Source organism: Gymnoscopelus braueri (assembly GCF_963280865.1).
Source record: "Gymnoscopelus braueri genome assembly, chromosome: 6".
Taxonomy (NCBI): domain Eukaryota; kingdom Metazoa; phylum Chordata; class Actinopteri; order Myctophiformes; family Myctophidae; genus Gymnoscopelus; species Gymnoscopelus braueri.
In genome coordinates, this window is record NC_137607.1 from 48,914,248 (window position 1) to 48,941,747 (window position 27,500).

The window sequence follows — 27,500 nt, forward strand, 5'->3', positions numbered from 1 at the left end:
TCAGCTATTTTTTGGGCTATTTTTTACTTTAATCCTGAATAGTAATAGTTTTGAACATACTGTATGCGGTTTCCCCCCGAAAGCAACGATGTACTGCTGAGACCGCCACTCTTAATAATTACACACCTTCCTTATATTATCACCACAGAGATCACTATCTCTGGTAATTTGATTTTAAACGTGTGTGTGTGTGTGTGTGTGTGTGTGTGTGTGTGTGTGTGTGTGTGTGTGTGTGTGTGTGTGTGTGTGTGTGTGTGTGTGTGTGTGTGTGTGTGTGTGTGTGTGTGTGTGTGTTGCTGACATTGCTGAGGTTTTTAATTGTTGCCTGCAGGGCCGAGGCAGAAGAATGGATCTGTGTGTGTGCGGGTGTGTGTTTTATCGTAAGTACTGTATAAGGCTGCGATAACCGATGGCAAAGCAGCATTACCATCATGTGCCAGCTAGTGACTTACATCTGTCATTCTCCAGATCTCATTTATAGTGTCATTCACACTCACACTTTTATCTATCATCTGTTTTTATTCAAGGTGAGGAGACATTAACTAATTGTAATCTTCTTTAGACAGACAGAAAGGCAGATATACAGACCAGGCAGCATGACGCTCTGCAGGGCTAACCATAGATTATTGAGAAAGAAAATCGGAATAGATTTAGCAGTTGTTATCATAAACTATATTGAATTATGAGATGTTATTGCTGTGCCCGCATTTATTCATTATCAAGCTTAAAGTTTAATTAAAAGTGGTGGCAACCACCTTTCTTCTTGCAGACCTAAATGAAAGTCTCATCTTCATATTATGACCTCAAGTATTTGAGAGGAAACTAATCCAATCTGATCTGAATCTAATCCAACGTGTTGTAATTGTTGGCATCGTTCTTAAGCCTGATTTGTACTTTGTCACATGACAGTATATGAATGAAGCATTAGAATGCCAGTGATGATTTACACAGGCCATTTTGCTCTTACGTCATACTGAGCATGACATAAGAGCAAAATGATGGCCGTGTGAATGTGGTCCATGGGAGCATAACGTTTTTTTTGCCTCGGGTTAGGACCACTAATATTATATACACTTTATGAAGTGTGGATGCATAAAAGGAAATTATTCTGTACCTTTTTGTTAGAGTCTCAGAATATCTAACATTGGAGGGAAGATGATGCAAAAAGGTCTTCAAAAATATATATTTTGGGGTGCAAGATAGTAAATAGTTATGGCTCAAAATAGATGGTAAAATGTCCCCCAAATCAATAACCTACCTGCCTTGTGGATCAGTGGGCTTATAGGCACATCACTTCAGCACCAAGATCATGTGCTGCATGTCATCCATTCACTCATTTGAAATAAATATATCTTAACCCATTAAGACCGGGAACGCATCTGTGTAACGACTTAAACCATTATTTTATACTTTGGTTATTCAAAAATAGCAGATATACAAGGTCATAGCGCGGCACCGAGTGCCGCGCTATGAGCTTGTAGATCTGCTATTTTTGAAAAATCTTGAAAATGTGTGCAAATCTTTGAATATTATATATATTTTTAAAGCGAACATTTGTAACTCAAATCTTTGCTTCTGGGGGTCCCTGGAATAAAATATGTTCAGATGGGGGTCCGCGGTGAAATACATATCATTTTGGCATGAACAACACCTTGACATGAACAAGATTGAGCACCACTGATATGGCAACATACGTTTTTTTCAGAAAACTGTTGGGATTTAGAAGACATTTTGTAGAATCGGCCTCAGGTCTTAATAGGTTAATATACCGTAAGACAAGATGCAACGCGCATTGAAAAACGTATCATACTAAATGACCACAAGGTCTATTTTTACCACCATTCCTATAAACTCCAGTGTCTGGTGTTGACACGTTTGGACGAATCCAGACTGAAAGATATGAGCCTCGTTCGCGGTACATTCCTGGTCCTAATTAAGATAGAGCATGTCGTGATCTATGACAGAATATTTGTGCGGTGGTGTCAGAGGAATGGCTGTGACAGATGTGTGTGAGGGGTGGCGTTGACACTAGTGAGCCCTGAAAATCTTAGCTGGAGGCAGAGGAATTGGGGGATTTTCGCCCTGGGTCTCATTCTGTGGTTTATAAATGAGGTTTGATTCTTTCATCCTCCTTTTCTTTCTCACAGCTTTTATTTATTCCTCCTCTGTTCTGTTTTCTCTCCCCTGTCCCCTCCTTCCCTTCTACTCTTGTCCCTGTTTCCCTTTGTTACCTCTCCTCTCCTCTCCTCTCCTCTCCTCTACACCCCTCTCCTCTCTTCCCCTCTCCTCTCCTCCCCTCCCCTCTCCACTCCACTCCTCTCCTCCTCTAGTCCTCTGCTTTTCTTTTCTTTTCTTCCCCTTCCTTTCTCCTCTCCTCTCCTCTCCTCTCCTCTCCTCTCCTCTCCTCTCCTCTCCTCTCCTCTCCTCTCCTCTCTTCCCCTCTCCTCTCCTCCCCTCTCCTCTCCTCTCTTCCCCTCTCGTCTTCTTTCCTCCCCTCCCCTCTCCTCCCCTCTCCACTCCACTCCTCTCCTCCTCTAGTCTGCTTTTATTTTATTTTCTTCCCCTTCTCCTCTCCTCTCCTCTCCTCTCCTCTCCTCTCCTCTCCTCTCCTCTCCTCTCCTCTCCTCTCCTCTCCTCTCCTCTCCTCTCCTCTCCCATGTCATTTTATTAGATCAGTGGAGCATTCTGCAGCACCTATAATTACGTTTGTGAGTGTGTTGACATGTTCACCATGACGGTCACATACATCACAGTCATGTACACACCATGTCCTGTTTACATTAACCAGATAAGCTCTTGTGCCAATCGTAAGGAACCCTAAAGTAGCCTAGGCTGTGTTTACATCCTCTCACACACACCTTATGACCGCAAGCTGTCATCAGCAGTGGTTCTCAAAGTGGGGTCCGAGGACCCCCAGGGGTCCTTGAGGGGGTTCCCCAACAAAATGTGTTGATACAGCATCACAATCATTTTAACCCCTTTATCCATATTTTATACGTTGGCTATTCAAAAATAGCAGATATACAAGCTCACAGTGCGTCTCTAAGCTTTTTCATTTTTTTTTAAATAAAATAATTTGTAACTTTTTAACACAAATCTTATTTTCTTCTGGGGGTCCCTGGCACAAAACATTTTCAGATGGGGGTCCACGGTCAAGTATATATTATTATATATTTGTGGGTCCTTGGCTTGATGCAAATATAAGCAACAATTTATATATTAAAATAAGATATTAGTGAGCAGCACATGGACATGTATGAGACGGTGGTATGGTGGTGTTGCTCGCCTAAAATAGCTGATCTACAAGCTCACAGTGCGTCGCGATGCAACAAGTTGTGAGCTTGCAGATCGGTATTTTCGGTGAGTGACACCATCGTACGACGAAGAATTAAACAGGCTTAGACACTCAACCCTACCGATCCGCTGGTCATCAAATTATTGGCTTAGGAATGCGACAAAAACAAGAAAATATCCATGAATTCAAGTCTCCATGGGGTGACTAATCCATAGGGAAAAAAATATTTTTTGGGGTGAACTATTCCTTTAAACTAATACAGACTGCAGTGCTCCAACTAAAAGGAGGCCTGAAGAGAAGCCTGTGAGGGGAACTGACTTCAGGCCAGAAGGAGCTCATGTGGATCCACAGGCACAGGGTCATCACTGCTACTATCACATGGCATCATAGTGTCTTTTTTTTTAAGTTCAACCTAGATCCAACCCCCGCCACCCCAACCCGATAACCTGCCCACCGTCCCTTATCCCTCCCTGACCCCTCTGCCATAGACTGTTTGTATTTTAGGGTGTTGGCCGAGTGTGTGGGTGATTATATCACTGCTAGACAAACTGTTTTGGCGCGATTGATGATCCCAGAGCGCTTCTCCCTCATCTGTATGAATTGGTGTCACCTTTTAGTTTTTTTCTTTCTCATCTTTTCTTCTCGTCGTAATAGCAGATCTACAAGCTCATAGCACGGCACCGAGTGCCGTGCTATGAGCTTGTAGATCTGCTATTACGACGAGAATCGTCTGAATGTGATTTACGTGATCCGTAAATGGACCGATGGTGACTGAGACCGTCCAACGCTTTGTGTGTTCCTGCCGACAGGACTCACTCATGTTACCATGGCTTGGGTCATGTGACTTGAATGATTCCCTGTTTGAGAGAGAGAGCCAGCGCTTCGTTGGGCAGGATTAAACCTTTTACCGTCTATGGGTTAAACTAATGTGTGTATGTGTACATACGCTATATGGTATGTCTTTGTGTGTGTGTGTGTGTGTGTGTGTGTGTGTGTGTGTGTGTGTGTGTGTGTGTGTGTGTGTGTGTGTGTGTGTGTGTGTGTGTGTGTGTGTGTGTGTCTCTGTGTGTCTGTGTGTCTGTGTGTCTCTGTGTATGGGGAATGTTTAGATTAGCCCTGATAAAGCAGACTAGTATGACTGCGAGTAAACTGGGGCAGGAGAGCCATACACACACACACACACACACACACACACACACACACACACACACACACACACACACACACACGGTGCACCCAAACACACAGAACTGGGGCAGAAAGTAGCTATTCTCTCTAGAGGTTGCGTGAATGATGTGCTGAGGACTTACAGTACTGTATGGTGGCAGTATGTCTTAGACAAGGGAGAGAGCGGGGGTCTGGAGATAGAGAGACTACATCCATCTAGAGAGAGAGAGAGAGAGAGAGAGAGAGAGAGAGAGAGAGAGAGAGAGAGAGAGAGAGAGAGAGAGAGAGAGAGAGAGAGAGAGAGCGAGAGCTTTTTAGGCAGAGAGTGTTTGGTCTGTCTGGATGATTAATTTGTTGTTCCTTAACTAATTTGCCTGACTACCTGACTTTATATGAGCCACCTGACTAACTACCTGGTTGGCCGACTGACCGGCTGACTAATAGTGAATGTGATTAATCTCTCTCTCTCTCTCTCTCTCTCTCTCTCCCTCTCTCTCTCTCTCTCTCTCTCTCTCTCTCTCTCTCTCTCTCTCTCCCTCTCTCTCCCTCTCTCTGTAGCTATGTAGGTCATGTAGTGGGTAGCAGCCTAAAGGCCCAGAGAGAGAATCCAGAGATGACTGTCCGGAACACCGATCATGTTCTGAAGGGAGTAAAGCGGAGACTGGAACAACTCTTAAAGGTACTGGCAACACACCCTCAGCTCAGCGCTCAGCTGCCTGGTACCCAAAAAATGTCAAGCTGTCTGTCAACGACATCATCAAGAGAGTTCTGTGCTTTCTTGCTTCTAGTGTTCGATAGAGATAACGTTTGTCAACTGCATTTCAGGGGGGAGTTTCGCTTTCATGTACAGAAACCAAGGTCGAGTTGTTTTGTCCGAACCAAACATTCTCAACACCAGTGGTGGAAAGTAACTAAGTACATTTACTCAAGTACTGTACTTAAGTACAATTTTGAGGTATTTGTACTTTACTTGAGTATTTCCAATTTCCAGTACTTTTACTTCTAGTCCACTACATCTCGGATCCAAATATTGTACTTTTACTCCACTACAATTATTTGAAAACTTGAGTTACTAGTTACTTTTCAGATATAAATCATTATATTATGAAACATACATTAACCACTTTAGCCCTATTTTATACATAGGCTATTTGAAAATAGCTGATCTACAAGCTCACATTCACAACGCGTCGCATCACGACGCGTTGTGAGCTTGTAGATTAGTACATTTTGTATGCCAATACTTTTGTACTTTCACTCAAGTCAATTTTGAATTCTGGACTTTTACTTGTAACAGAGTATTTCTATATTACAGTATTGGTACTTTTACTTAAGTAAAGAATTTGAGTACTTTTTCCACCACTGCTCTTCACTGACTTGTGTTAGCCTATTCCATGGCATCGCTGTTGGGCGGAAACCTTGTATGTCCGAAAACATTACTTTTCAGGAAATGGGAAAAATAACCTGTGTTCCCATGGAGCCAATGTAGTTATTATCTTAGACACAAGCTCTGGTTAATACGTTTCATTGGTTCGGTGTTTATAAAACCCACTGACACTCTTAAAGGAGTAGTTCACCCCAAAAAATACTTATTTTCTATCAATTACACACCCCGTGAAGCCTTGAATTCATGGAGATTGTTTTAGTTTTCGTCACATTCCTAAGCCAATATTTTGATGATCGGAGACAAGGCTTCATGGGCCGTGTAATTGATAGCAAATAAGTAATATTTTGGGTGAACTATTCCTTTAACTACTGTAACTTTCAAAAAAATGTCATTCGTTGTATGTGAATACAGTGACAATAAACGTCTTATCTAATTTTTGTTATTAGCGAAAAAAGCCTATCTACAAGCTCACAAAAAAACATTGCATCAAACCGCGTTGTGAGCTTGTAGGTCGGCTATTTCCGCTACATTTACGCATCACTCTTGTGCGACGAAGTACGACATTGATTTTACCCCAAAAAACACACTTTGAAATACGGAGATACAAGGTTTCTGCCTGACACCGATCATGTGCAGTGTGATTGTGCATGTGTGACATTCTTAAATTCTTGCCACCAATCCCGTCTATCGACCACAGTAAATCAGCGTTTTCATGTTGCTAAGTGATGATGTGAGGCAGATGAAAGCCAGACAGCTCTTAAGTGCAAGGTCCCATGTGGGAGATTTGATAAGCCCATCTCTCCCACACAGCCCTCATTCCTCCTGTCCTCACCCCCGGCCATCACGCATTGAGTTATGATGCTGTTAGCATGCTGTTAGCATCCCTGCGCCGCGCACTGAGGGATAATGTTAGCCCCACCTGTTCCTGCCCTTTATATTATATACACACACATGGTCACCAGTGGCTTCTGTTGGGGCCATTAGCTTGTCAGTATCATAGCAGCGAGCTAAGTTCAACAAGCCTACATCAGTGTTCTATGGGGCCTAATGCCAGTGCTGAGTGTCTAAATGCTATAGTGATGAGTGTTGCTAATGCTAGCAGCAGGGGTTGCACATGTAAAGATCAAGAAGGGAGCAGAGGGACAGACGGAAAGAGAGACAGACAGCTCTTCTTTGGTTTTTAAGTCCCATGGGAAGCATCATTTGCTTTAGCACTGTGCGTGTGCATGCGTGCACATTTGTGTGTGTGTGTGTGTGTGTGTGTGTGTGCGTGCGTGCACGTGTGTGTGTGTGTGTGTGTGTGTGTGTATGCCTGCATGACGCTATCTCAGCTGGCTGTCATTTGTTGTCAACTTGTGTGAGAAGAATTTCAGAATCCAATAAACTTAAATGTCAGCCTTCTAAACGCATGTAGATAATAACACTCACTAAGGATTAAGGAATACATTATGAATTGTGAAACTGGGTTCATTCATTCAGCATTTTGAACAGGGTGTCCCAAAGTTATATGGGTATAGCTTTTTAATATGGTTTGCATGTATGATTCATAAGACTGTTATTCATATTAATATGAATCATAAAATGTTTCACAAAGATTATTCATGGGGATAGAGTTGATGTGGTGAAGAGCATGGATCAGCTGCTTGCCTTGATGAACTTCTTTCAGGACACAGCCCAGGCAGACAGAACACACACACACACACACATACACGCACGCACGCACACACACACACACACACACACACACACACACACGCACGACAGCACACGCACACGCACACACACGCACACGCACACGCACACACGTGCACACGCACACGCTAGGGCATTCACGAATAGTGATTTTTAGTATTCGAATTATTCGACCTATAAGTATTCGAATATTCGATTAATCGATTTGATTATAAAAAAATAAATAATAAACATTTTTAAAAAAAGCTTCTTTTTTTTCAATGGCATTGATGACTCGACTCAAGGAATGCGAGTTGACGTCACACCAGAGCTCAAAGCTGCATGTCTGCTGTAGAAAAGCAAAAAAAAAAGCTTTTTTTTTCGAATAATCGAATAGTGGTTTGATATTCGAATAGTCGGTTTGATATTCGAATATTCGAATATTCGACTATTCGGTGAATGCCCTAGCACACGCACACGCACACGCACATACACACACACACACACACACACGTGCGCACACACACACACACACACACACACGCACACACGTGCACGCACACACATTTTAATTCTTTATTTGAATCCACAAATTACAATTAATTTTCAGGGAAACAAATATAACAGGGTTGATAGTTCATGGTCCCTAAGGATACACATGGCACCTCCTCCTCCGCACAGACAAACTGCCTATAATAGCTGAAACAGAGCAATATTTCGCAAGTTGTTTGGCTTAGTTTTTTGTCATGCCAGCGATTGCTAGGCCACTCGTGGTCAGCTTATATACAGTACATGGCCCAGGCTTCCAAATATGAGTACAGAGAATCTGCATCTGTACCCAAGGTTTGTTATGATTCTCAGTACACACACACACACACACACACACACACACACACACACACACACACACACACACACACACACACACACACACACACACACACACACACACACACACACACACACACACACACACACACACAAAGGTGTTGACAGGCACACAAACAGATCAAAAACAAGGAGTCACATAGATGTCTCAGCATGTCAGCGGGCTGGGCATAGCCTACGGTGCCAGGTACACACAGTAAACTCCTAAAGTGTTTAGTTAACTCTGGGAGTGAGTGATTCAGTGAATAGATCCAAATGGACCCATGCAGGGTGTTGTGGTGACAGGGTTTGTCAGATGAGCCAACTGGACAGTATCTGTTACACCAACAGAGATTCAAGTCAGATGTCCAATGTTCAAGTCATCATGCTTGATACTTGATCTATACTCTTGTGTGTCTGATTTATCCACCATCTGTGCTCATCACCAAGCTTGGTGGCTGGTAGATCTGAGTGCCTTTTAAGGGATAATCAACCAAATAGCAAATGTAAGTAGTCATGGAAAAGTCATGGGATTAGAGGTTGCTTTCTGCTGTTGAAGCTGTTTCTTCTATACTCTCCTACTTGGTGGAGAGTCCATTAATCATGTTGCATTTACATGGAAGAAACCCCCAGTCAGCGATCTACACAGAGGCACCCCCCCCCACCAAAAAAATACAAAACACACACACACACACACACACACACACACACACACACACACACACACACACACACACACACACACACACACACACACACACACACACACACACACACACACACACACACACACACACACACACACACACACACACACACAAACCATGCAATCATTTATGTATGAGATTAGCTTTTCCTGGTCTATTAATTCTGGTTATCCCCCCTGTGTCCCGTTAGCTCGCTATTAAAATAGCGTTGAGGCTTCTGTAAATGTAAATGTTCAAGGCACATGATGCAGACACACCCACGCGATGGGAGTTTGGGTGCAATAGGAGTAGTGTATTCACTTCTGACAGCGGGGTTTCACACCTATAAACATTGTAACAAGTTACTTTTTTTGCCTTAGTGGAAACCAAGCTAGGTTCACTTTTTAAACCCTATCCTATATACTTAGTTGACCAGAGTCCCGCACAAGTCTATACTTGTTGGTCCCCTCCTTTTTTCCTTCTACACCAAATGTCTTAGCTGACAATAGCAGATCTAAGCTCACGGCACGTCATAATGCGTTGCTATGGTTCATGACGTGGTTAATCACCAGATAAAATGTATTTATAGATTATGGGAGGTTGTTGCTGATGCTGAGTCATCTGTAGAACCATAGATAGATACCTTTATTGATCCCATGGGGGAAATTCAGGCACCAGAGTTCAATAGGTAACGTCACAAGAAAATGACAGCTTGTATATTTGCTATTTAAAAAAAACTAAAACATTTTGAACACAAATTAGGGTCCCTGGCACAACATATTTTCAGATGGGGGTCCGCGGCCAAATATTTATCAATTTGGGGGTCCTTGACATGAAAACCTTTGAGAACCACTGCTATAAGCCATACTGTACTACCAACCTGCCACTGCAGTTCAAATCAGGTCACATGTTTGTAACCTTGTTTTGAAATGTGCTTTATAAATAAAATTTACTTACTTACTTACTTACTTACATGCAGTGGTTTCTCTTTTCACTTTGTTTTTAATGGTGAAACAAATGCTTTGTGCTCTACCAAAAACAACACCGATAGGGTGGAACCAACAGCTGTAACATGTTTTGGCTTTCCCACGGCACGGGAACAAACCGTCATTGTCAGTCCGCTGTGTAATGACATGCCGGTGATATCAGCCTCCATGTCCCTTGGGACAATTGAGTCACATAACGGCCCAGTTTCTTTATGTTTCTCTCACCTACAGTGCATTGGCACAAATTGCATGTCCCTCATGCATCAATCATCATGTATTCATCCTGTTTAGTGCCATATCTACTAGTAGCCTTATTATTAGAAATATGATTACAACTAGTGCATAAAATATACAATAATTATGTATGGTAGATAGATCTTTATTTACCCCGAGGGGCAAATAAAAACACATTTTCTAAATACCATTTACAGATTCTAACTTGTGTTGTTTGACGAGTTTCCCTCGTTCCTGAATGGAACAATATTCAAGTACAAACCAGTGTGTGCTATATTAGGAGAGCGCTGTGGCTATTACCGTCAGACGAATGACCTCGTGACATTGCACAGTACATGTGTATAAGATGTTTGAGGACACTACATCACATTATCCATTCAACACTAAAGTGGCGCAGCCAGCCCTCCAATCTCGCTCCACTCCACTGAATGGAGGTCTGGAGAAACTCTCATTTGAAACAGTGGATAGAATGAGCGAGCGGCTCACTCGCTGGGGGTGTGGCTAAACTGTGATTGAGTGGTGACAGGGCCAGAATCCTTATACTGTGTGCAAACCAGAATTAGGTTGAACAATTGATATCGTTGCTGTCGGGCAGAAACCTCTCATCTCCATATTTTAACTGTGTGTGTGTTTTTCCCCGTAAATTAATGCCCTACTTGATCATCATACCACAGCGTCACACAAAAGCATCAAAAGTAGCAGATCCACAAGCTCGAAAATTTGAGCTTGTAGATCTGATACTTTTGATACTTTTGAATTTGAATCCTGAAAAGTAACAGTTTTGGACATATGAGGTTTCCACCCGACAGAGACGATAACCCTGACCCTAACCCTAGTGGGGAACATAGAACCAGGGGAACATAGGGATGACCCCGATATACAGTATATGTCAGCAAAATTGGAAAAGCTGTGTACTAAACCAGTGGTTTTCAACCTTTTTCATGCCAAGGACCCCTAAATTGATATACATTTGGCCGCGGACCCCCATTTGAAAATGTTTTGTGCCAGGGACCCCCAGAAGCAAAGATATCAGTAAATTTTCGCTTTAAAAAATATAAATATTCAAAGATATGCACACTTTTTCAAGGTTTTTCAAAAATAGCAGATCTACAAGCTCATAGCGCGGCACTCTGTGCCGCGCTATGAGCTTGTATATCTGCTATTTTTGAATAGCCAAAGCTAAGTGGTTAAAAATGATTGTGACGCTATTAACTAAATTTGGCTGGGGACCCCCTGGTACTCCCTCAAGGACCACTGGTTGAAAACCACTGTACTAAACGGACTGACTGACTGACTGACTGACTGATTGATTGATTGATTGATTGATTGATTGATTGATTGATTGATTGATTGATTGATTGATTGGTTGATTGATTGACTGACTGACTCAATGAAACGCATGTGCAAAATGGTTGAGATAAACATAGTGGTCAAATGGACAACACAAGAAGCCCAAGAGCTCATTATCTCCATTGCGGTCCTCTAAATCACGTGACCCTGCATCCATGACTACAACAGCAGAGTGTAGATTCATACAAAGACCTCAATTAGCATCGACCTGTGTGTGTCTGTGTGTGTGTGTGTGTGTGTGTGTGTGTGTGTGTGTGTGTGTGTGTGTGTGTGTGTGTGTGTGTGTGTGTGTGTGTGTGTGTGTGTGTGTGTGTGTGTAGGGGGGCGTATGCCCATGTGTGTGTGTTTGCGCGGGCGAGCGCGTATGTGCTTAGTGATTGATTATACACATTCCACACTACATGTTATCTATAATACATGTGTCCTGTGTGGGTGGGGGGGGTGGGTGGAGGGGGTGCATGTGCCTGCGTTTGCCTTAAATACGATATCATGATATCATGAACCATCCAGACCTCTCAGGTCATCTGGGCAAAGGTCTGCTTTCTGTTCCTAAAACCACTAATAAACGTGGGGAAGCAGCATTTAGTTTTTATGCACCACATATATCCCAGAAAACTGCTCTTATTTCTTTTAAAACTAAAGACCTTTCTGTTTTACACCGCCTTTGATTGGGTTACTTTTCATTTTTTCTTCTTTTTTCCCTCTTCTGCACTGTAACTGTATCTGTAATTTTTTACTTCTTCTGTTTGATGCATCCTAATGTCATTGTATTGTGTTTCCTTTGCTTGATGTTCTGTGTAAAGCACATTGAATTGCCTTGTTGTTGTTGAAATGTGCCTTGCCTTGACTCAAAGGTTGTGTTGCCTTAAAGGGATACTTCACTTTAGGGCCGGGGACACATTTAAAAAAAATATTAAAAATAAATGAAAAAAGTTATGGAAAATTCATGGCCCCCTCACGCATTAGAGTGTCCTACTAATGTGTGAGGGGGCCATGAATTTTCCATAACTTTTTTCATTTATTTTTAATATTTTTTTTAAATGTGTCCCCGGCCCGAGAGTGAAGTATCCCTTTAAGTTTTTGCTTTGTGTGTGCGTGTGTGCGTGCGTGTGTGTGTGTGTGTGTGTGTGTAGGAATTGCATGCAGAGCTGGGCTGGGAAGACATGGCCAGACAGAACAAGGAGGAAGAGGAGGGAGGGAGTGGACAGAGAGAGATTGGCAGCGGAGAAGACTGTGATGATGAAGATGGCTGTGAAGGATCTGGAGGAATGGATGGTAAGTCACACACACACACACGCACACGCACACGCACACGCACACGCGCACGCACACACACACACACACACACACACACACACACACACACACACACACACACACACACAAACAAACACCTACTGCGCATGTATGTGGATTGACAGAATAAACTGTTCTGCAAATGAGATTCAGATTCACACTCACTCACTCATGCATGCATGTACGCATGCACCACAGTGACCACACACACACACACACACACACACACACACACACACACACACACACACACACACACACACACACACACACACACACACACACACACACACACACCCACATACAGTATCTTGGTTGACATCAACACAAACACACAGCCTCAACTCCTTGGCATGATGCTGGTTTTAAATTGCGGCAGCCTCCTTCTATCTCATGGAAATACCCACGGGGACGAACACTTCTGACAGATGACTCTCTCTCTCTTTATCTCTCTTTCCCTCGTTCTCTCCTTTCATCCTGTTTTCTTTCGCTCGCAAACTCTTCTCTTCTCTTCTCTTCTCTTCTCTTCTCTTCTCTTCTCTTCTCTTCTCTTCTCTTCTCTTCTCTTCTCTTCTCTTCTCTTCTCTTCTCTTCTCTTCTCTTCTCTCTATCTCTCCCCACCCTCCTTCATCTCAGTGTTTTTGCTGAGAGCAGCAGTTGGTTCCTCACTCGGTTGGAATGAATGATGCAGTAACAACTACAGTACTGTAGGTCACACTGCAAACACAAATGGAGTCATTTATGTACTTATTCATTTATCTCTGGACTTGTTCTTCCTTCTTGTACTAATGCATTATACGTGGGTCTCACGGGGAGGTCTGGGGACCCCTAGGGGCCTTAAAATGATCCCACAGTGACAAAAAAAAGATACGAATAGATAATATGTCCTCTGCCATTTAGTTTACTAATTAGGAAATCCATTCGACCAAATGTCTGATTTAAAGCCTGAAGGCCTGAAAATGTGGAGATCTCCCACGGTGAATATTTTATTTAAATAATGAATACTTTCAACTTTCATCATTCTCAGTAGCATGGATATAGCTCCACGCTTTCTTCCCAATTAAAAAGTGGGATAGGAAATACGTAGGTCTTCCTGAAGTATCCTGGTCTGCCCATGTCCTTCACACAAGCATGAATGGAAGACATTAGCTTGTGACTGTCAAAGCTAATTTAAACGCCATTGTACAACAAAAATAGCTGCTCTACAATCTCAATAGAGGACCAAAGTCCTGACATCACTCGCTCATCCCCTGGGTCAGTTTTTCTCTATAATAACATTGGGTCATCTTAGAATCGTCTCATATAACAATTGTGGTCCAAAAATAAACAAATTGTCCTGGCGATATTGTCAGGGAGGTGGTTCTGTATCGTTTACGATAGTCAGTCACTCATATTTGATACAGTCTGTTTCTGGCGAAAATGTAATTAATTCTGCGGCGGTAACATTAGCGTTTTCTTCCCGTCAGTTGATGCTTCATATCCATATGAGTCAAGCCGCCGGGCTCATTTGTTTATTTTTGGGACACAGTTCTTATATGCCGCGATATTAAACTCGTCTATATGGGAATTCAGAATGGGGGAGAAAAAAAGTGACCCAGGTAGGACGCGTAAAGTACGTCAGACTTCGGTGCTCTATGCTTGTAGATCTGCTATTTTCATCACGTGACACCGGCGTACAATGAAGTATAAATTAAGAATATGGGCCTAGTCTTTTTTTAAGATGCCTGTAAAGACATGCCCGAAACAGGGCAAACACCAGGTTTAATGTGGTCAAACAAACTTCATCACACAGCCCTTTACAAAAAATTAAACAAATAAAACATTACTTTTGTTGAGCAAAAGGGTCATGCAATTAAAGGTAGGGTAAGTGATTTACTGGTTAAAATAAGTGTTAAGTGGCTCTATATTCTGATAGTACTCATTGCTATAGAGTGTTTGTTCAGTAAAAGGAGTCTCCATGTCTCTCCAGTTCTTTATTAAACAGAAAATGCATTTTCAGTGCTCTCTCCTGATTGGCTTAAATGTTGTCACCTACCTGAAAATGTATTTATAATCTGTTTACTAAAAAGCGGGAGAGACCCCTGTGACCGAACAAACGCTCTGTAGCAATGATTACTATCAGAATATAGTACTTTAACCTTTTAACAAAAATAAAATAAAATAATAATAATCACTTACCCTACCTTTAAGTATAACCTAGCCTAGGGAGGTCAGAGCGTCCTAAAGGGGTACTTCCGTAGTTCTACTCTCTTGTATTTATCTGAACCACTTACCCTATATACTTGATGCCCAGAATAGGGATGCTAGGGTTCATGTGTTAAAGCCCATGCACAGCAGCATATCCAGCAATCAGTATCTATATTTAGCTGGAAAAACATATATGTTGATTGTCTGCGCCGTACAGTGCCTTGGCAACATGATGTCATAACTTTCCATGATCCTGTTTGCTTGTGACTGTAGTTTCCATAGTGTATAGTCAGTGTTCGGTGACCTGCTGTATACCGTGTTGGTCAATCACTTTCCAGCTCAAGTTGATTTTTGTAAACAGGAGAGCAGACCTGAGACCACAAAGTCAAGCATTTTTTAATTCAAATTATGTCGAAAGTATCCATTGAATTAACCCATTAAGACCTGAGACTGATTCTACAAATGCCTTCTAAACCAGTAGTTCTTCCACTTTTTCATAATTCAAAATTATTCAAACATTTTCAAACGCTTTCAAGATTTTTCAAAAATGTTCAAAAATAGCAGATGTGCAAGCTCGCAGCGCGGCACGAAGTGACGCGCTGTGAGCTTGTATATCTGCTATTTTTGAATAGCCAACGCAACAATCTAAAATGACACAGATGCTTTCCCGGTTTCAATGAGTTAAAAATCAGCAGAACGGCACCGGGGTCACATTTTGATTGATTTGTTTACCGCTGCAAAACTCTACACAATGTACTACAACCTCAGCCTGACCCGTGACTAGAGGGTTTTTGGTCGCAAAAACATCATCACATGATGTTGCTGTGGTCGTGTCCATCAGTGGAGGCAGTTATGTAATAGAGGTCAACCATCATCGCTGATCACTACCAGGCTCGCTATCAGCGCTCGTTATGCTAATGATTATCATGCAGTGTGCATCATCTCCACACAGTCAAAAACCTCAGTGTTCATTTAACTCTGAGAATGTTACAAATTGTAACCAATTTGAAACCGTAAGGGTCCGTTTTGGTTGCATTCGTACACTCGGGAGTTTGAAATGGACACGTTAACGCTGAGGATTTTACTGTGTATAATAAGGAGGTAATGCAGAAAGCTACTTTGTTTGTTTGCTTCAGGTGTAATAGCATTAAGCCTAGCGGAGCTTTGCTACATAACAGTGAAGGCAGTCGAGGCACAAATTAATCTTCCAGATTATTCTCACAAACATAACAAGCTTTTAACATGACTCATTTACTCTGAGTCACATAGAATCAGAATCAGAACCAATCGGCTTTATTGTCACATCACAGGTTTACAGGTGTAAAGATCGCTGGGTGAAATGATTCTTTATTTGTTTGTGTCTCAACCAGTCAGTCTTTATTGCGAGACTTTTTTGTGATTGTTTTATGTGTTATCAATACTGCATAAATACAGTCCGGGTGTTCATGAATGGATTTAAGGAAGTGGACTAGAGAGTCAGTGTTTGCCGTTTTGTTTTGTTTGTTGTAGCACTGGTCTCTCTTCTTTTCCTCATTGCTCCTCTTCCTCTTTTCAGGAATTCGACCAGATTAAACTGATCGATTTTCCCTCCTCTAACTGACACAATCTCTGCTCGCCCCCTTCAATCTGTCTGTGTCCCAAGACATGTCCACGTCCTATAATGTCAATAATGTAAATGTAATCACAGCGCGTCTTCTCGTCTCTTCTCTTCTCTTCTCTTCTCTTCTCCATACTAAAAGGCATGTTGTCTTACCCACAATGCACCGTGGCCCATTGAGGAGTGATTTGTATCTCCTGTGAGAGTGCAAGGTGCATTTTTGTGTTTGTGTGAGTGTGAATGTGTACTTGCAAGGGCCTCTCAGTCCCAGTAACCATGGTTACCAGGTGGTCTCACATCCCAGGGGATGGGATTTAATGACGAGGAAAGAAGAACAGGGGTGGGCTTGAAGGGGAGGGGGGGGGGGGCAACTTCCCTATTTGGCAAATGGTGGATTTTTACATGTGTTGCATACTCCCACGTACAGTTTTATATATCTCCATTCCAATACAGTGCAACATGATTCATTCCAACCCACTGACGATGGGAGCTGATGGGCAAAGTGAGACATGCAGACAGAGTGCTATTAATGCATTCGAGATCCATACAAAAAACTCAATATATCAAGAACACAATACATTAACCCAGGGGTGTCGAACTCATTTTGGTGTCCGGGCAAGATTGGTCAAATGGTGACTTGAGGTGGGCAGGAACCAGTTGCGGACGCACATGCGCGCTCACACGCATTCAGTTATACAGCATTGTTTTTCAATCTGTTGTCTTGTCTTGTTATTATTATTATTATTATTATTATTATTATAAACCATTTTAAGTAGAATAATTCAATTTGAAGTTAAACAATACCTGGTAATGTGTGTGGGTGGTTAAATAATTACATTTATAGAACAGTGGTGTAAAGTAACTAATTACATTTACTCAAGTACTGTACCTAAAGATTTGAGTTTTACTTTACTAGAGTATTTCCAATTTCCAGAACTTTTACTTCTACTCCACTACATCTCAGTCACTGCTATAACTACAGTATATCACTTTAAAAAATGTTTTATGAAGATTAGCTACTTTAATTATTTACATTAAAATCAAACAATGCAATTTGTAATGAGCCCATCCATTTGAAATAGAACAATTAAATTCATTACCTGGTAATGTGTGAGGTAATGTGTGTGGTTATGATAATGTTCTCATCAGAACGGCCAATAACATTTACATTTTTTGTTTCTGTTAGCTAATGTGTGCCCATTGTTCTCAGGTTTCAGCTATAGATCACTGTACACAACATTCTTTTTATGCAGGCATACCTTCAACAAGGAAACTATATTATAATATATATAGACATATAATATAGACATAACAAAGTTAGAGAACCACATATTATAGCAACATAAGTGTTTCAGAAAACTGTTAGGATTTAGGAGACATTTGTAAAGATTTCCATGATTTTTCAAAAATAGCAGATCTACAAGCTCATAGTGCGAGCTCCTCCTTTCCTTTCTTCGTGTGTGTCTGTCTGTCTGTCAGACAGACAGAGAGACAGACAGACAGAGAGACAGAGACAGAGACAGAGACAGAGAGACAGAGAGACAGAGAGACAGAGAGAGAGAGATAGATCAGAGAGTATACTAGCCATTACTACGGACTAGTTGAATAGACGGTTAACGAGCCAATCAGCCAGAACAGTCCACAGCTGGCTGTGGAATGTTGGCTGACTACCGGGCCATCAGAGGTACTTGCCAGCCAGTGGGGGAGGGGGGAGAGCTGCTTGGACGCTCAGCAAGGCAGGGTAGTATCAATTCACTATTTGTAAAAGTATTTCGCGGGCCGCACTGGACCTTTCCGCGGGCCGCAAAATGCCCGCGGGCCGCGAGTTTGACACCCCTGCATTAACCCATTTAGACCGGGAAAGAATCTGTGTTTTTAGATGTCTTTGGCTATTCAAAAATAGCAGATCTACAAGCTCATAGCGCGGCACCGAGTGCCGCACTACGAGCTTGTAGATCTGCTATTTTCGAAAAATCGTGAACATTTGTGCAAATCTTTCAATATATATATATGTTTTTAAAGCAAACATTTGTAACTCAAAGTTTTGCTTCTGGGGGATTCTACAAATGTATTTGGCCACGGACCACCAAAAGCTAAATATTTTGTTATAGGAACCCCCCAGAAGCAAAGATTGGAGTAAACAATGTTCCCTTTAAAATATATATATATATTCAAATATTTGCACACATTTTCAAGATTTTTCAAAAAAATAGCCAAAGAAATCTAAAGTGACACACAGATGCGTTCCCGGATTGAATAGGTTAAAATGTTCAGCTCGCCCCATGTTCAATGTGTTAGTTATCCTTTCACCAAAGTCTGTTCTGCCCTCTCTTTCATCTCTGTTCTGCTCTCCTGGACACATCTCTGCTTCCCTGGGGTCAGATTTACAAAGCCCACGCTGTGAAATCCTCAATGGTTATTTAACTCTGAGACTGTATCAATGGTTCGGTTTGTGCACTCTCAGTCACATTAACACTAAAGATTTGACTGTGTCCATATTTCATCATATAAGAGGATTCCACTCCAGTTTCAGTTCCGCATTAATGGTTTGCCTTATAAAAAATATTTCCATATTGTTAACATTCACTATTGTTATTTATCTAAATTGGTAGGAAAAGATAAGAGTGTATTCCACACCTACAGTACACTCTGTGATGCCCCATCGATGAATGGGTCCTTATAGAATGAATTTGTAAAAGTACCATATCCATTCTTTAGGAATGTGCGAATGTTCCAGTGTAGTGTACTGCTGGTATACAACCAGCCTCATTTGGATGTAAATGCACAAACGTTCTATGGATCCATCCAGTCCCCCCTTTAGGCTGTTAATTTGAAACGTCAGCCTGTAACTTATTCAATTAATTAAAAAGCTGTGTTGTTCCTTTCTATTTCTTTGTGGCGTATTTCCATCTTACAGGCATTAAATAGTCTATACTGTGTGTGTGTGTGTGCTTTAGAAGAAATAAATTGTGAATTAAGCGTGTTCATCCCTCACTCAACTGAAACGTTTACTCGCTGAAATCATGTTTTTGCTTTATTTATTTTTTTACATACATGAGCGTTGCCCAAGGAACGTTCACACTCCCAAAGAGGAAAAGAGTGAGAGGAGGAGAAGAAGAGGCGGGGTAGGGAGGGATGAGCGGGGAGAGAGACAACGGTAGGGGGTGTAGAGATAATATGTAAAAGAAAAGGAAATGACAGGGCTCACATACTGTGAGCGAGCGTGTGTGTGTGTGTGTGTGTGCGCACATGTTTATTATCTTTATGCAAGAGTGTACGTGTGTGCATGTGCATGCGCAGCATGTGGCAGTGGTTAATAAACAGTATAGAGCGTCTATGATAGATCCCTTGGGGGGGAGATGGTCCTCATTAAAGAATTACAGATTCACTTTGCTGTGTGCCGCTGTAGCTATGCAGGCCGCGTGTTGGCGGGGATCCTCCGCGCGCAGGCTCTCTGTTAGACACGCCCACAGGGAGATAGAAGAATTGATCTCTACACAGAATGTCACAGGATAGCTTGTGAATAACTAAGTACACGGCCTACTCCCCTGCTCTCCCACGTTATTAAGTCACATAAGACGATGTCTGTCTGGCCGTCTGTCTCTGCAGCTGTCTGTCTGCCTGTCTGTCTGCCTGTCTGTCTGCCTGCCTGCCTGCATTCTTAGGTATGAATGAACGTGATTGTGTTTCTGTGCCTCTACCCACCAAGGTAATTTTGCAACTTGTGTCATAACAGAGACATTATGCAACCAAAAACCAAAAGCGTAGTGAATAATTATGGGACCAAAATTAATCTCGACCACAGTAACCTCAATCTAAAGTATTTAGTCATTAGTGGAAAACTGAACTTTGGGTGCTGCGTGTGTGTGTGTGTGTGTGTGTGTGTGTGTGTGTGTGTGTGTGTGTGTGTGTGTGTGTGTGTGTGTGTGTGTGTGCGTGTGTGTGTGTGTGTGTGTGCGTGTGCGTGTGCGCGTGCGCGTGTGTGGGGGTTATTCCAGTATTCTAATTTAGCATTCTCATGCCACACGCCGGATGGGAGAAGACACCTATTGGCTCACATTTTGCATAGGGTCTTTAACCCTCTGCTGCATTCAACTGTTCACACAGTAAAATCTGACGTGTTAATTCGACTCTGATTTAATTCGGCTAATTTGTATAAACATTGACCCATAAGGGTCAATGTTTATACTCTTAAGTATCAAATTAACTGTACAGTATCTAGCCTCTGAGCTCTCTTCACTGTACTGCATCCCTCCTCCATAGATTTTATAATTCCACACTGGAGGCTCTGCTTGACCTTATCTCCATGACCTTGGGTTGATGCTGCCCCACTGCAAGCAAGCCAACAGTAGAGCCTACAGTCCACATTACTACCCATTATTATTCATATCTCAGACTGGTATGTCACACCACAGTTCACGTCTTGCCTCATTAGCTTGCCTACTAATAATAGCTGGAGGAGCCTGGATGAAGATTTTACACTTGCCTGGATTGCTAGAGCTACGTAAATAGTCCTATATACCACGACGCTGCCCACAATTCTTTGCCTTCTACTCCTAAGAAAAACAAGGCCAATATAAAACATTTTATTTCTATGGTCTAGAGTAGACCATTGGTTCCCAAACGGTGTGGATTTTGTGACCAACACACATTATTATTGCATTATAAACAACTATTCAAAACCTTATGAATTCTTCTTTTTTCTTTTTTTTTTTGCTACTGTTTGTCAGAACTTTGTTCTGATATACTAATTTCCCGAAACAGAGGCAAATTCTATACCCTACTTTTTTTAAAATCCCTTTCAACCTGGCGTCCGTATGTTAGGCATAAATCATACAAAAATAGTAGCTCTACAAGCGACTATACAGCGACTATTTGAGCTATTTTTGAAAATGTGTCAAAGTATGATATAGGGCTTAGGTGGTTAACTTTATTTGGCATTATTAAATCAAAACAAACGTTTACAGAGCGATAAGAATGATAACAGACATCTACGTAGGTGGTGTGCCTCTTTCCCCTCTAGCTGCGCCTTGGCTCCCACAGTCAGTTTGCTCGCTGCCAGTTCCGGGTGCCTGACGCAGTGCCCTACCAGCTTTCTGCTGTGTCTGAGACTAGGATAATAGATAGATGGATAGATGGATAGATAGATAGCTTTATTGTCATTTAACAATACATAAAATGCATACTTGAAGGAAATTCCTTAAAATAATTATACATAACATACTAAATTACTAAAAACACCACTAATAAAATCACAGGCAGTTCATAAAGAGACAAAAATATTGCACAGCAAGGAGTCCTCAGCAGCATATAGGAGAAAGGATAGAGGATATATTGCACTTATAGGGGATATTGCACTTATTTAGGGTTCACAAGTCTGATGGCTTGGGGGAAGAAACTCTTGCACCGCATGCTGCGGAACAGTGTTGATTTCGTCGACTAAAACTATGACGATTTATTTTCGTCAACTACCTTTTTTCACTGACGAAAATAAATAAAAACTAAATAAACACTAATCTACGATGACTAAAACTGAGACTAAACATATTGACAATTTCGTCAACAAATAAAAACTAGACCAAAAAGTTAGACCGGGACGAGTGGAGAAGAGATCCAGTAGAACTAAAAGACAAGTCATTTTATGTTTGGTTGCGCTCGGGTGTTGTGCTCTGAAAATAGCAGATCTACAAGCTCACAACGCGTCGCAGCGCGACACGTTGTGAGCTTGTAGATCTGCTATTTTCAGCATGCAAATAAGTGTAAAATCAGCCATTACGACGCCATCAAGGCACCGCCAAAATACATTTTAGTCGACTAAATCAACTGTAGTTTTAGTCGACTAAAATATTATGATATTTAGTCGACTAAAACTAGACTAAAACTAAAACTTTCAGATGACTAAAATATGACTAAAACTAAATGGAATTTGATTCAAAAGACTATGACTAAAACTAAATCAAAATCAACACTGCTGCGGAACCTTTTTCCAGAGGGGCAACAGAGTGAACAATCCATGAAGTGGGTGGGTGGGAAGGGTCTGTCATGATGTTCTGGGCCCTATAGTCAGACAACGGTTGTGAGCAATGTCCTTGATGGAAGGCAGTGAAGTCCCTATGATCTTCTCTGCTGTCCTCACCACTCTCTGAACAGACTTCCAGTCCGCTGCATTGCAGCTTCCAAATTACGGCATGCAACATCAGCATGCAACTAAGTATAAATCAGGCTTTAATCTCCTCAAAATACAAGGTCATACAGTACATTCCAAGGACAAAGCAACTCACAAGTGCACTATATGGTCACATGCCTTTCGTTATGCCTCTGTCTTACCTTCTTTCACAAATTATTTGTTTTCTTTTTTGTCGGTTGTTTTTGTCTAGTTTCTTATTTCTTTCCACTTCCTTTCTTTTGTAAACCATCTTTTGTCTCATATCTGTCTCTCTGTCTGTTTAGTAACAGAGTCTGATAAATGTTCGCTGAGGGCATAATCTACTGCTCCTTGTAACTTTACTCTATGCACTGTGTGTGTGCACATGCGTGTGCGTGTGCGTGCGCATGTGTGCGTGTGTGCGTGTATGTGTTGCCTCCCCGGGGAACGTGGGCCAAGGTAATGAAATTCTCATTACTGATTCAGCTGGAAATGCTGGGATACGTTTACACGCCTACTCACACCCAGCACCTTGTACAGACGCTCGTCAAGGTCACCTCACATCTACACATCATTTGTGTATGTGCGTGTGTGTGTGTGTGTGTGTGTGTGTGTGTGTGTGTGTGTGTGTGTGTGTGTGTGTGTGTGTGTGTGTGTGTGTGTGTGTGTGTGTGTGTGTGTGTGTGTGTGTGTGTGTGTGTGTGTGTGTGTGTGTCCATTGTATACATACAAATTGAGTAGCAACAAGAGTGGGTGTAATGACAGTTCTGTACGCCACAGGCATCTGACATGAAATACCGTCATTAACGCTCACTCACACACACACACACACACACACACACACACACACACACACACACACACACACACACACACACACACACACACACACACACACACACACACACACACACACACACACACACACACACACTGCTTTTACCTCTGAAATCAAAGCATAGCTGACATAACTCCCTTCTACATAGATTTTATCAAAACACACACACACACGCACACGCACACGCACACGCACACGCACACGCACACGCACACGCACACGCACACGCACACGCACACGCACACGTTCACACAAATATTTGAGCCACTTGACATGTGCATATATTACTTTCTGAGGCAAGACAGTTTCTGCTTCTGCTTCAGCCAGGTTGATCAAAGCGACAACATCCTTCTCTGACACACACTGTGTTTATGGACCACACACACACACACACACACACACACACACACACACACACACACACACACACACACACACACACACACACACACACACACACACACACACACACACACACACACACACACACACAGGAGCTATTGTTTCACAAGATGTTATGTTATCTGGTATATTTTGTGTCAGGTGACAGATCCGTAGGAATGTATGAATGTCAATTAAATATTAATATGCTGAGTTATGTTTTTTTATTCAACCACACGAACCCTATAACGTCCCTATTCTTGGGGCCAACATTCTGTGAAAATAGCTGATCTACAAGCTCACAACACATCGTAGATCAGCTATTTGGTGTAGAGGGAAAAATTGAGTTTAAGTTTAAGTAGTTAAAACTAGGACGGCACATAAAGGTTAGAAGAAATTTGATGTCTTAACCCATTAAGCGACCGATTCTAAAAATGTCTTCTAAATGTTTCCGTTTTCTGAAATAACGTATGCTGCTATATCAGTGGTTCTCAAACCTTTTTATGTCAAGGACCCCAAAATGTTATGTATTTGGCCGTGGACCCCCATCTCAAAATATTTTGTTCCAGGGACCCCCAGAAGCAAAGATTTTAGTTAAAAATGTTTGCTTAAAAATATATATATATTCAAAGATTTGCACATCACATTTTCTTGATTTTTCAAAAATAGCAAAAGAATAGCCAAAGTATAACATTTCCCGGTTTTAATGGGTTAACTATTTTGGCAAATTTGTTATCTTAAAGCTATGTCATACTGTGTGTGACTTGGCTTCACTTTTGTGTGCCGCATCAAAGCTGAGATTCGCAGGTTTTTTAATGTAGCTTACATGTGTATCATTTTTGTACTGTAAACATTTTCACGATGTTTGTCATCAATTCACTCGTTATTTACTCCTTACAAGGATCCATCAATGAAGTGTCATGATACACAGTATCCTAAGTTTTAATTTCTCAATGTGTAACTCGGGGAGTCAGTGTACAAATGTTACCAACTGGGTCCATTTGGTTTACGTTTGTATTCTTTCACTAAACGGTTAGGATTCTACTGTGAGTCAGCTTTGAGTCTCCTCACCAACAGGTCCTACCTGCTCAACTAGAGAGTGAAGGAAATAGAAACCCAGCTTGTTCACAATGACATTAGTTATTGTCGTCTAACATTAGTTCCTAAACGGTGTGCCTTGGGCAAATTCAAAACCCTTAAAATAAATATATATTTGAACCACTTTCAACCTGGTGTCCCTTGTTTTGGGGATGTCATTATTAAAATGAGAATTTGTGAAAGTAATTAGTGAAATTATAAACTTTTTATTTGGTATTAGTAAATCAAAATAAACTCACAAAGTGATAATACTTGCTATAGAGGCTATTTTGCATGCATGTGAATACAAGGTGTGCCTTGAGAGTTTGATCTATTAGAGAGAGAGTGAGACATAGAGAGAGAGAGGTTTTATATGGCCAACAAATCTACAAATTATGAAATCCAGAATGCTGACAGATTAGTTTCCATGACGTCCATGACCTCTGTCTGTAGAGTCATTTTCATACCTTGTTTACAGTTATCTTGAAGGCAACATAAATTGTAGTGTGTTGTTAGTACATCAGTGCCATCAGAGCACATACAGTATAGTTTTTCCACGAGTTTCCACAAACTTATGTTTTTGTGTGTAGAAAACGCATCTGATAAATTTGTCAATTGAGCCTTTTAGACAGCTATACCTGTAACTGTACAACTGTGTGCGTGTGTGTGTGTGTGTGTGTGTGTGTGTGTGTGTGTGTGTGTGTGTGTGTGTGCGTGTGCGTGTGCGTGTGCGCATGCGAGTGCGTCTACTTGGCAATACCTCTCCATGTTGTCATGGTCATGTCTGTTTCCTGTGTGTGTTACCGCACCGCTGATTAATGGCCCCACCCCACCTGGTGGAGACCATTGCTGTCGCCCTTGGGAAACCCCTTGGATTGGGGCCAAACCCACTTGAAAGCATTACATTTATAAATACATGGTTTACAAGAATTCATTCATTATTTTCCCCCGGTGCCTGTGATTTCTGACTGAGCGTCCTTTGTTTTCACTTGATGTCCCTGTTCTCCCCGCAGTGCCGTTTAGTGGCCACCAATTTTTGTCAGGAGCATTTGTCTGCTTCCTTTTTGCGGAAGCTGAGTGTTGAGGTTGAAGAGTTTTTAATCGACAGGTATTCCTTTGTTTTAGTTTTCCCGTGACCACGTTTTTACTCAACGATTTGTTGAGCGGATGAGACGTTACATTTTGCAAACAATTCACACAAATTCCCACGACAGATTAAAGGGTTGCATCATTTTCAGTGGCCACATTATCCATCAGTCTGTGGTCACTGAGTGATAGAGTTATTTGTTTCTTCTTCTTTTGTTTTAACCACTTGACCACTTGGGTGGGGGTGGGGGGGTACTGTCCAGTAGTGGTGGGAAAAAAACATTCATTTCAGTGAACGAACGATTTCGTTCACGTTCACGACAATGATTCGTTCAAATGATTCGTTCACGTTCTCGTTCAGTAGCGCTATTTTATAGTGTAAAACACCATCACAGGAGCAGGTTTTTTTACGTCACACGTACAGCCCGCCCTCCCGTCCTGTATACGGGGGGAGGGGATGGGGGCATGCATGATAGCGTGAACGTAACAGTTTCAGAAAGTGAACGAGCTCGTTCACGTTCACGGCAAAGAACTAGTTCTTTTGAACGAATCGATCATGAACGACACATCACTAAAGTACAGAGCCAACTCAAGTCCAGTTTATTAAGTCTTGTAAAGGGCCGTTCACACTGAGCACTATAACTATATCGTTTACAGTTGTATTTGTTATAGTTGTGGTGTGGTCATCTTTAAAACCATATTTTTATAATTTTAGTTGTTATAACATATATATCGTTATATGTTAACTGTAGTTATAGTGCTTGTTGTGAACATACCATTAAACCTTAAGAGGCTTTAATGGTATTTTCAATGGAGCTGAAAATGGGCCGATGTGGATGATGCAATCCACTGCAGTCCAGGATTGTGCTTGAATCCTTCAAATGTCACTCCTACATCGCTATTAACACACACACACACACACACACACACACACACACACACACACACACACACACACACACACACACACACACACACACACACACACACACACACACACACACACACACACGCTCATTACTCATCTAGGGAAAGGTTAAACTCCCCCATGAGCATGACCAGTGACACTCTTCATCAGTCAACTCTGTCACACACGTGTGTGTGTGTGTGTGTGTGTGTGTGTGTGTGTGTGTGTGTGTGTGTGTGTGTGTGTGTGTGTGTGTGTGTGTGTGTGTGTGTGTGTGTGTGTGTGTGTGTGCTCGCACATGTGTGTGCGTGCGTGTGTGTGTGTGTGTGTGTTTTACAAATCT

The 27,500-nt window shown here is 41.8% G+C and overlaps 1 protein-coding gene across 1 annotated transcript in view; it reads left to right on the forward strand.

Moving 5' to 3' along the window:
- The window catches only part of LOC308086710 (glypican-5-like), a 76,264-nt gene that overhangs the window by 28,300 nt on the left and 20,464 nt on the right, over positions 1 to 27,500 (forward strand). Inside the window, exons 8-9 of the mRNA XM_080430359.1 lie at positions 5,021 to 5,141; positions 12,777 to 12,918. Of these exons, the coding sequence (XP_080286485.1) occupies positions 5,021 to 5,141; positions 12,777 to 12,918 (263 nt within the window). The remainder of the gene's footprint in view (positions 1 to 5,020; positions 5,142 to 12,776; positions 12,919 to 27,500) is intronic.